At 32.3% G+C, this 12,126-nt stretch overlaps 1 protein-coding gene across 2 annotated transcripts; it reads left to right on the top strand.

The window, feature by feature from the left end:
* The first annotated feature begins 4,950 nt into the window (after positions 1 to 4,950).
* Positions 4,951 to 11,402, top strand: LOC117683262 (uncharacterized). Of its 2 annotated transcripts, none has more exons than XM_034452389.2 (5): positions 4,951 to 5,076; positions 6,195 to 6,289; positions 6,884 to 7,198; positions 10,474 to 10,568; positions 10,995 to 11,402. In XM_034452389.2, exons 2-5 carry the CDS (start codon positions 6,196 to 6,198, stop codon positions 11,148 to 11,150), a joined length of 660 nt encoding a protein of 219 aa, XP_034308280.2. In that variant the 5' UTR covers positions 4,951 to 5,076; position 6,195; the 3' UTR covers positions 11,151 to 11,402. The 2 variants fall into 2 exon arrangements, with proteins under 2 accessions (XP_034308280.2, XP_034308324.2); XM_034452433.2 differs by having other exon boundaries at positions 4,971 to 5,076; positions 6,153 to 6,289.
* Positions 11,403 to 12,126: the final 724 nt, after the last annotated feature.

Genomic DNA, 12,126 nt, shown 5'->3' with positions numbered 1-12,126 from the left:
ATGTACGTGTCAGTTACATGTAGAAATCTGAACATGTATAACATAGACAACTCATATCTATATTTAATATGAACTCATATTAATGTAGTTAAAGAATGGTCGCCTTTTACAGAGTAAGGGGGTGTAAACAATTATAAATCATAACTTAAGGCATTATAGGCCTACTTTCTATTGCGGCATCATGCATGACGTGTATCTTAGCGGGTCCATTTTTGCAATAAATAATTTCTAGAATTTTTTTTTTCCGGGGAAGGGGATGTCCAAGGGATATTTTTGATTACCGGGTAGTTTACTTTTTCATTAAGTTTTTTCTTTGAGTGAGTAGTTCAATCTGGGACAAATCACAATCGAAATACAGTGTGTATTGATTCTAAAATATTTTGTTGAATAACAAAGTTACCTCTGTGTGTGACTGTCATAAGGGATATTGCCAACTACTATACATATTGATGTAGTTCTCCAACTTAGTGCTATCGCTTTACAATTATATCATTTATGTTGAGTTGTTTTAAATAATATACTTGTGATATATGACTGAAATTAATGTTTCGGAAACCTAAATGTACTTTGATAAATTGTGAATTTAACTATTCCAGCTCCACGACCGCCCCCCCCCCCCTTGATCCGCATATGATTTCCTTTTGATCAATCTGACATAAATTTAATTAACAAGGTAATCGACATCGTTTTTAATGGAGTACTTTGTATACATATAACAGAATATAAAATTTTACAACAAAACCTTTTTACTTAAATTGTCATTCATAAATAAGATGATTTTTTATAATTATTCAAAGTTGGCCACCCGTAAGATTATTTCAAAGATTTTGCCATTAATATGCCCATTCTTTACACATGAAGAAAAATAAAATGTATAATGAAATAAAATGAAAAAATCTTATGAAAAAAAAAAAAATCTGCATGATTACAGTTGTCATCCTTGAACATTTTTTTTCAAATCCGGACATGCCACAGCAAAATCCATGTACACTATTTTTAGCCGTGTCATCTCGAATCAGTAAAGTTTCACCATGCAGACACAAAGATTTTTTAAAATACATTGCGAGAGTTATGAATATTGAAATGGTGATGCCGATAGCATTATATAATGTGCCCTTTGATTTTTTTCAATATCCTTTTAGTCTACGATCGGGTCTTCTGTCTGTACCCGTCCCATTCTCCTTTTTCATAATATTTCAGGATATTAATACGCCTTTATTTCACATGGACAGAGATAAGAACGATCGGACATGCATGATTCGTTTTCTTTTTCTTTAATCATTGTTTTGCTTTTTGCTCTTCTTTTTTATTTCACTTTCGATCGTCCAGAAATGTGCAAAATTTTTAAGAAGAACAACGTCGTCATTAAACGTAAATTTCAAAATATTTTTACGAAAAAATGTTATTTTTAATATGCTTGAAAATAAATGATTTTGTGATTTTTATCCATATTTTCTGTTTTGGGGTTCTATAGTTCCAATCGATAATTATGAATGAACGAAAGCAATGTCCAAATATATAATCCTCGTTTTTATATCGCGCAATATTTGGCGAAAAAAATTCTAACAAACCATATAATAAAAGTAAAACAAAGGCAGTACCATAGTTTTTGAAAGTGGGGAGGTCAGACTCCAAAAAGTCTTCACAAGCAAAAAAAATTCTTATATTCATGAAAATCCTTATCCTTGTCTGTGTGTGTGTAATGGGGGGGGGGGGGGGGGGGGGGTAACGTATGTGGATGGCTATCAGACCCGGGGTCAATTCCTTTAAATGAAATGCATTAAATTACAGTGAAATCCTTTTCATTACAATTATCATTACTGTCAATTACAAAAGTAATTAATTACATTAAAAGTACTTTGCTAAAGTAATGAATTACATTACACATTACAAAGAAAAAACATGAATCATTTTCTAAAGACTGTTCATTTGCAAATAACTTTTAAGTCATATTGAAAACAAATGTAAGAATAACATGTTTGTCGTTTTGCACATCATATATATAGTTGCACACCATCTGACTTTTGAAAGTATTGTCAGTCAGAAAACAACATTCTGGCCTGAAAACTTTACCTGTGATGTCATTCTAATGTAATTGAAAACTATTGGTAATTACTCCCATTTATATCAGTGGCGTCGGAAGCAAATTTGAAAGGGGGCTTGACGTACTTATCATCAGAAATCTTTGCTTAAGGAAGGAGTCTTCTCGTTATCAATCATATTTCTTATAATAAGAAATTCATGAAATTTTGACACAGTCAAACGGACCATATTACCAAATGATTTTATCAGTTTTATCAAATTTGACCATTTCGTTTTTGCATAAAGGTCAGGTCAAGGTCACTACCTTTTTCCTCAACGTAAAGGATGATAAAAATAAGTGTGGATCTTTGTAGTTCTGTAGACATTTGTTTAAGATTTGAATATTCTATTCTTCAATGAAATGATAGAATATCAGAATGTCTATCAGCTTATACTACTAAATCGGAATAAATATTTATACTAAAATTGATATTGCTTATCCCGCATTTCCTCTAATTTTCTTAAATTTTGAAGAAATTTTTATTATTTTTTTATGCTTCAAATAATAAAATATTTATGATTTTTATGTAAAATGAAGACTTTATTAAAAGATATAAATTGACAGAAAAGCTAATATATCGACCATTCTATGAGAGAGAAAAACTGATTTTAGTGATTTTTTCACAAAAATCAGTGTATAGAATGGGCGCTTTAAGGACGTTGGATCCTGCGATCAAAAGTCTCTAAGTTTTTTTCTAAAGTATTTTTTTAATATCTACACACATATCTTAACCAAAATTCAAAACAAAATTTTGGGGTCTATATGCTCCTTTCGGTGCTACGGTGTATTTAATTTGACCTTTCTGCACTGAAAGTGCAAATTGCACATAAATCGCTTTTCCCTCTATATTTTTTTATCAAAATGAACCATGGTATCAAATACAAATTTACATTATTTAGAATTAATAAAATTAAAATTATCATAATGAAAAAGTTTGCAATTTCTTCACCTTATTGATATTTTGACCTTTTTGCACTGAAAAAATACTATTTTTATTCATAAACGATTCAACATGCAATTAAGTAATTCAAAAGTCTCAAACTTTTTCTCAAATTATGACAGACTTGTCAAAAGAACCTTAAATATTCAGAAAATAAAACCAAAAGTATGTGTCTATAATGTAAATTTTGAGATATGGCATTAAATAAGCTAATTTTAGGGGAAAATTGGAGTTGATTTTGTCTTTACTTTTATGAAATATCACTTAAAAATGCCAATATATGTCGATAGAAATATTGAAATATTGTTGAAATATGTTTTTTGAAACAATACGAAGATATCCCAATGCATAAACTATCTGAAAATTTGGTCTGCACGGAAAATAAGAAAGCTAAAATCAGGGTACTCTAAAACAACTGAGTTATGAAAAATTGTCATTTTCTTCTTAAAAACCCTCCGCCACAAAATATAGTCCCTTACTACACTTTCTAAATATGGAATTTTTTCTTCACTATTTTATTCAATAGAGTTAATTTGGCATTGTAAAAAAGGAATTTACATGTAGAATTCATATATGACACAGAATTTTAAGACTAGATGTGACACAAAATGGCTACCCAAAATCAGAGGATCGAACCTCTTTAAAAAGCCTATAAAAATGTAGTTTGATAGGCAAATCATATTTTAAAAACATATTCTGAAACCAATTAAGTATCATATCATTAGTTTACATTAGTGAAAAAAATCCAACATTAATGTTATTGTTTTTAAAATGCTAAATCAGACTCATTAATCTGCAGCAATTCTGAATATTGCGCAACATGTGATATTTTCCTACGCCAATATTACGCCAAAAATATAGTTCCTGTTAGATTGTAAACTTTGATTACTTTTTCTATGCCAAGTTGTATGATGATAAAAAAGAAAGAAAAATATTCTATTTTAATTTCCTTTCATCTTGATTTAATGAACAATTAATCAATTTTACGTTTCACAAGTCGAAAACCAGAAAAGACTCCTTCCTTAAAAAGGCTATAAAAATAATACAAAATCATGAAATTCCTAATCCGTGGGGAGCCGGGGAGGGGGGGGGGTAGTTTACCTATAACTCCCCCAAAAAATCTGAGCATAAATTAAACCACTTCCTTAATTTATGAAATTCCTAATCCATGGGGGTGGGGGGGGGCGTAGTTTGCTTATAAATAACTCCCCAAAAATCTGAGCATGCAAAAAAAAAAAAAAAAACATATTCATGAAATTCACAATACGTGGGGGATGGGGGGCGTAGTATACCTATAACTGCAATTTTCAATATCATTCATATATGTAATATATTCTTGAATATTTCTTTATTTTCATTTCAATTTCTCACATTCTAACAAAAATCTTAAATGCTACCAAAATGTGGGGGTGGGGAATGACAGCTTCCTGACACTTCAATTCTTATTTTTAAATTTAAGAAAAATTAGGTTTGCTGCGAGAAAAAGTGGGGGTCTGGTCCCTCCTTGATGCTATGTGCCTGACGGTTAGGTCTAACTTTGCAAAACAGTTAATGGGGGGTACCAATAATTCCAATTCCACCGTCATTTTCATAATTTTCTCTTTAATTTTATATTGCCCCATAAAACAGAGGGTCAACTCCATGATGATTCATTTTTTTATTTGTAAATATAAAGAAAAATGTTTGCTGCGATAAAATGTAGGGGGTTGCCCCCAACCAACCCCACCCCCACCCGATCCCCGATGCAGATCATGCTACGTACCTAAAACATAAAATATCACCCCCACCCCACACCCACCCTACCCCCTTACCATCATCGCTGATAAAATGTTTTAAATTGGCCGTTATATATAAAACTATTTTTTATTGTAATTTTGGGTATTGAAGTCTCTTTTGTGTCATTAGACTTGTTACTTTCGGAAGTTCCCTAGGTTTATCATTGGATCTCGACTCTCTTTCTGTCTGAAGACTCGTGTAGAGTCGGGAACATAAAAAGTGAAATGCGTCTTTAGAATCAAAATATCAAAAACTTGAAAACTTAAAAATAGAAAAGGTAAGTGTTCTATAAGAAAATAAACGAGAAGCAGATTCTCTCTCATTTTAATTATCAGCTGCAGGTTTATTTTCTTTTTGTACAGCTGTTTTCATGAATAAGAGACTGATAGAGGTACTCGACCTTTCGGCTTTACTTAAAGTATTTCTTAATTTCTTTCTTTCTTTCCTTTTTAACCATGGGACATATCGATAATTAAAATAGGACTTATAATCAGTAGTAGTGATTTCAAGAGATTAACACATTTTTTCATTAAAATCTTATTATTCACACAAACTTTAGGGAATGGGTAGGCCTAACGTTATATGGAAAAAGATACATGTATATTTTATTGTAAAAAAAAAAAGAAAAGAAGGAAGAATGCCAGAAGGTTAATATTTTTTTATGTAGACAATGTATTATTGTTGTATGGTTATTTGCACATTATTCGTTACACTGTGGAGATCATACCTGTCTCCTTTTAATATAAAAATTGAGGTTGAATATCCCCAAAAGGTTAACAGTCATTAAACATAACATGCAAAGATTGGTAATGATCCTATTTGAAACAAAACCCAAACTAAATATACCATGGTTTTGCTATCGTAAGTAAGGAGACAAAATGAAAGTATACCTTTCATTTAAATATTAGTTCTTTCCCAAAACATTCTCACATCACATTTTCATTAATTTATAATTATTCGATATTTTTAAATACTCAGGGTTCAAACAATAGTATTAAAAAATCCAACGATTATTCCTTCGAAAAATTCCCTCTAGCTTGTCAGGTTGAAGAATTTCTCCAGGTAAAATTACATGACATATATTAGAAGATAAGTTTTGGATTTTATTTTTGATATATTGATTCATACTGTACTTTTTTTTTACAGGTATGTATATTTCTGCTAAAATTATCAAAAAAAGAAGGAAACAGTTATCTCGGGTTTTTTTGTTTGTTTGGTTTTTATATAATTCTTTATATTGTTTGGACTGGCATCAATTAACAGCAGTTATAATGATGCATGCCTCTGCAATGTACTGGTAGACAGTAGGAAAAATCTGTAGGTGTGACACATACATAGTCAAAACTGTTTCAGATTGCACGAACCATTGATTTTGGCACTTTACTCTTCAAACAGTATGTCTGAGAACAAGAAAGCAGTGGTTAACAACAGAAAAGACCGTCGTAAATCCTGGTGGAGTGAGCAGAGGAAGAAGGAGAAAAAAAGGGATGGTACGTTCAAGGGTTGTAAAGGATTGAATTTCAATAGCTACTCAATTTATACTCATATGAACTGGGTTGGGGCCGTCTATGCTTTATATATACTTGTTCATACCCAGATTAATGAGTTATGATAAAGGTAGCTATAATGTTCCTTGATTTTATTTTCTGCTCTATTTAGTGTAGAAAATTGCACAATCGCTTACTGATCATGGTTTCATTCTTTAAAACTTTTTCGTTCTTATGAATAATTCATGCTCTTTTCCAATTGGCACCAACATACTTTTGTGAGGAAAATCTAACCAATCTTGTTGATGCTTATGTTTGCATCTATCATTAAAAGAATGTCATTAAAAGAACCTTTTTTGTCCATGCGTATTTTATCAGTGATCATTTCATTTTACACTTCACTGAAAGGAAATTGAAATGGTAGGTTTTTCATATAGTAGGCAAAAAGTGTGAGGTCAGATTTCTTTCATATTCATTCCAAAGAACTAATGAGTTTTCAGAGAAATGGAATTTTTGGAAAATTTTGCTTTTTTGTTCTGAACTACCATCATAATTACCGGTACACAAATTGAATTAAACTGCTGAATTATATTTTAGGCCTAAGAAAGAGCACCCTCACTGTGAGGCCCGCTATGTACACAGAAACCAAAATCATCACACAGGACGAGGTCACGAAGCCAAGTGCATTGAACCACACGAAGACCAAAAAGAAACCCAAAGCATCACCAGGGGACGCTAAACAGGTCACCAAAACCAACAAAATCAGGCCGGCGAAAACCGAGCCCCAGTCTGAGGAAAGTCCGACAACCCCCAGTCCGTCCAAACTCCTACCCCAGAAGTATGTTCTCTTTGTGGGTAATCTCCCGTACTCCGTCACAAAGGAACAGCTGGAGGAACACTTCAGGAAGACAGGTGGGTGTGACCGCATAGGTTTATATAATGTCAGTAACTTTAGGCTTCATTATACTCCCTATAATAAAGGCCTTATTTGTCTGGTCTACACACATCTATATTTAAGACTTATGTATTTTATGTCCTAGTTTTATATTTTTAAACCTCAGACTGGGTCTTACCTTTATATCACATTGATATATATATATATATATATATATATATATATATGAATATACCGGTAGTACTGTGGTTTCATTAATATTCAGGGGTATCAATTTTCGTGGATAAAGTGAAAATCACAGTTTCAAGGATACGTAAATTTTTGGCCAATGACCCTATCAATACAAACTGGTACACTGTAGTAGAAAATGCACTTCAATGAACATTTAAATTCATGGTTAAACTTAAAAATGAAATCCACAAAAATTGGTTTTCAACGAATATTGATGAAACCACAGTACTAAACTGTGGGTGAAACTCCTCCAGAATAAAAATATTCAAGAAACTTTGTAGATACTGTAGACTTGGAAAACATTACGGTGTTTTTAATTTCACTATGTTCACGATCAGACAATTTTCCGTGAACATTAAGACACCGTGAATATTGAGCTGTGCATTCACCATCTCCGTATAGGCCACCATTACAGATGCATTTGTGCATGAGCGGGGCCTAAGTTACCACTTGTTTATTGTAATCAAAGTATAATTAAAATTCGTTAAAAATAGCAAGTATGAGTATTACGTTAATTTGATACAATTAATATCATAATTAAACAAATGTTTATAATGGAATATTCGTTTCACCTTTATCTCTGCGGCCCTATCGAAGCCATTGTGAACATAGGGGCTAATTGTCACTTATTATCTCGGACATTTCCTTAGGGCAAAGACTCCTGTACAACCATGACGTTGTCTGCGATCGACATTCATATTGAGCAGTTCATTTAGAAATTGATTTATTTTAAAGGTGTACTTCTTTCTTACAGATTACATGTACGTTTTCCCTTTAATTTGCATGCCCAAAATATCAAATACGCATTTTACACCAGTGCTTAGTTCATTCGACACAAACATATTTTATTATTCTCATAGTACTTAACGTAAATAAGGCTTTAATTTTACGTTATTCAAAAGAAAATAATGAAAATTACATGATGCAGGTTCATCACTCATCAGATTTTTTTACAATCAGGATTTACTTTTCTAGGACAAGAAATCGATTATCTGTGAAATTAAAAACACCGTGAAAGGTACTTACACCGGAAATCATGAAATTTTAGACACATGGAATTAAAGACGTTTACAGTATAAAGAATAAGGAATCATTCTTTGAGTATTATGAGGTGATAATTTCGGTCGGGCGTGATCAAATCCAATAAAGCCTGAAGGGCTTTATGATAGATTTGATCACGGCCCGACCGAAATTATCACCTCATAATATTCAAAGAATATTTCCTTATTACTTATATTTATATAATTTTAAGCCATCGTACGATCAAATATAAAAATATAAATAAGCAAACCCTGCTGGCGCCTCAATTTGGAGTCATTTGTATTATGGGTTTTATAGTACAAAATCTTGAATTTTAAAATTAGAATTTTGCTCTTTTTTCAAGTTATAATTTGGCCATTACATGTATTAAAAATGGTACCAAACAGTTTTTCAGTTCAACTCCTCTTTAACAACTGGACAGAATTTAGCATTGAAAATAATAACATGGTGTTTTAAAGATGTGCATTTTTGCCAGTAGATTTTGATTTCAGTATTTTACAGAAAATTTTACTCTTTTTTCACTCAAATTATCTGTGTACAAACACCATGTTGTTCGTTATGTGTAGCAGTCAAGAACTGTAATGTGGGGCCACAGTGGGGCATATGAGCACCTAGCTCACTTTTTTTAGCTCACCTGAGCTGAAAGCTCAAGTGAGCTATTCTGATCACATTTTGTCTGTCGTTTGTCCGTCTGTCCGTAAACTTTTCATATTTTCAACATCTTCTCAAGAACTACTGGGCCAATTTCAACCAAACTTAGCACAAATCATCCTTAGGCAAAGGGAATTCAAAGTTGTGAAAATTAAGGGTCACACCCATTTTAAAGGGGAGATGATTAGAAATTAATGAAAAATGTCGAGAATTTTTCAGAAATCCTTTTCTCAAGAACCATAAAGCCAGGAAAGCTGAAACTTGTGTGGAAGTATCCTCAGGTAGTGTAGATTCAAAGTTGTGAAATTCATGACCCCCGGGGGTAGGGTGGGGCCACAATGGGGGTCCAAGTTTTACATAGGAATATATAGAGTAAATCTTTAAAAATCTTCTTCTCAGAAACTAATCAGCCAGGAAAGCTGAAACTTGTGTGGAAGCATCCTCAGGTAGTGTAGATTCAAAGTTGTGAAATTCATGACCCCTGGGGGTAGGGTGGGGCCACAATGGGGGCTCGAAGTTTTACATAGGAATATATAGAGTAAATCTTTAAAAATCTTCTTCTCAAACTAATCAGCCAGGAAAGCTGAAACTTGTGTGGAAGCATCCTCAGGTGTTGTGAAAATCATGATCCTTGGGGGTAGGGTGGGGCCTCATTTGGGGGGGTGTTAAAGTTTAACATAGGAATATATAGAGTAAATCTTCTCAGAAACTAATCAGCCAGAGGATTCTTTATAATTGTTAAGACTTTGTCTCCAGGGCAATTATAAACAATTGTTAAGGATCTTTTTGAGAACTGCAATACTCAACATGTGATATGACAATAAAATCATCCTGTTAGAAAAGGAACTAATGATTATAAACATAAGAATATCCAGGGGGGAAAATGGATTTTATTTATAAAGGATCTACATGTATTATTGTACATTGTCCAGATTGTTTGTATTATGACTCCATTAAGCTGATTTTATCATACCTATTGTTCCTCAGGTGAGCGATGTGGCCCATGGGCCTCTTGTTTTTATTTTAATTATGATTTTCAATGCAATGATTGGGAAATCTCAAGAATGTGAAAATATGTAATTTAAGATTTTCACATCACATGTATATTATGACTCTTTAAAGATTGTTGTATGCTATGTTTGCATGTAATTCAAATGAAATTTGTCACATATGAAATTCCTATGAAGTTAGTTATTAAACTATGCCCAAATCATGTCTATTATAATGGCTGTCAATTTTCATGGCTCGATCCTTGGGTCTACTTTTATGTCTTTCCCACTGTAGTCCATCTTAGAGCTACCTTAGGTATAATATTTCCAAACTTTTTTCACTACATGTTCATATGTAATATATCTGTATTGATTTGCAGGTGGAGTCAAAGCAGTCAGAATTCCAAAGGAAAAAGGAACTGGGAAGAGTAAAGGGTTTGCTTATGTTGAGTTTAAAAACAGGATAAGCCACGGTGTAAGTTCTGACTTGCATATTGATCAATCATACTGTTGTTTTGTTCAAATATTACTGGTAGTTAAATCTATACTGATAGTTTTTAGTCAACAAAAGTTTACTTTACAGTTAATTCCTATAAGTTTCCTGAAAAGACAGTCTATTCATATATTTTTTGTGTTTTCCCATTCAGAGTTTGAAAAACCTGCTTTCTATCTTATATCTGGCATTGTTAGGCATAAAAACATTAGTTTTGTGTCAAATGTAAAAAAAGTTGAATATAGAAATAAAAGTCAACAAGAGGAGACTCATTGGCATCCTTGAAGAAAATATGAATCTTCTGCCAGTGTATTGTTTTAAGAATTGAAAAAGTAATTGTTCTGTAAAAAGTTTGATTTTCTAGGCAACATTAAAATAATATCTGTATTAACATATTGTTATCTACAGATTGCCTTAAGATTACATCACACAACTTTGGGTGGCCGAAAAATCAATGTGGAATTCACATCTCACGGCAGTGGAAAGAATGACCAGCGGAAAGAGAAACTGAAACTAAAAAACTTAAAGCTGGCGAAAATGAAAGTGCCTTTGAAAGATTCTTGATCCTGTGTGGTAAATTTGTCTAGCTGTGTGTGAATGAGTTCTTGAGTCATGTGCCATTATCAATTGGTGCAAATGTACCCAATAGTGAAGTAGGGAACCCTAGGTTTGAAGTTTGAAAAGTAAGAAGAAATTAGTGCAAGAGTGATATTTGAGAGTTGGATGGAATCCTGATACAGGGTTTCTTTATAGTAATGAATGTAGCACAATAATTGTGATGTCATTTTGATCTGTGACTATGAACAGCATTGTGATGTTTTTCTACTGACAACCAAATCAGTTCAGTGCTCAGTGTATTGTATTTATTTGTATAATATAATTCTAAATTATAAAGAGTATTGTATGTACTGTGCTGTATTTGTTTGCACCTGTTGAATGAACATGCATGTACAACCTTATACATGTACCTACATGTCAATTAGCATTATGACACTGTACTGTTTAAATGAAACCTTGTAAAGATGGAAAACAGGTGAATTGTTGTTAAAGGTCTTTTTTATATGTGCTTTAAATATAGGGCAATTAATTTAAAGTTTGTTTTGTTTTTATAGCTTAATGCCAAAATCATTCAATACATTTCTTTTATAGACTTGCAATTATGCAGGATCATACTTTGTCTCTGTGAAACTCATATCTTCTTTTCTTGTAAAAATATGTGCAAAAAATATTTGGTTACTAATATTTATTTTTTACAGTATATATTTAACACAGTTGCATATTTCACAAAAAAAAAACACCATTAAGACTCAAATTGAATGTTGGCATGATTGTCTGAGAACAGTAAATTTCGGATTTGGCTGTTTGTGGTGAACACTTGCCATGTGGGTTATCGTTTTGATTTAAGTCTTTTTCTTCTTCATATGTTTCAATATGGACATTTTCAGTTGATCTCTAGATGAAACTTCAAGTGACAATAACAAAAAGTTATCAAATTTTCACCTGTAACCCAAGCAATGTATTGTTGAGTACAAATGAAATA

This window comes from Magallana gigas, chromosome 5 (genome assembly GCF_963853765.1).
Source record: "Magallana gigas chromosome 5, xbMagGiga1.1, whole genome shotgun sequence".
NCBI lineage: Eukaryota > Metazoa > Mollusca > Bivalvia > Ostreida > Ostreidae > Magallana > Magallana gigas.
This window is presented reverse-complemented; position numbering and strand designations above follow the sequence as displayed.

What these genes read in the sequence shown, in the direction of transcription:
- LOC117683262 (XM_034452389.2), top strand. Translation starts at nt 6,196, where the DNA reads ATGTCTGAGAACAAGAAAGCAGTGGTTAACAACAGAAAAGACCGTCGT. An exon ending in GAAGGAGAAAAAAAGGGATG is followed by an intron (nt 6,290 to 6,883) that starts GTACGTTCAAGG and finishes ATTATATTTTAG; the next exon opens with GCCTAAGAAAGAGCACCCTC. An exon ending in GGAACACTTCAGGAAGACAG is followed by an intron (nt 7,199 to 10,473) that starts GTGGGTGTGACC and finishes ATTGATTTGCAG; the next exon opens with GTGGAGTCAAAGCAGTCAGA.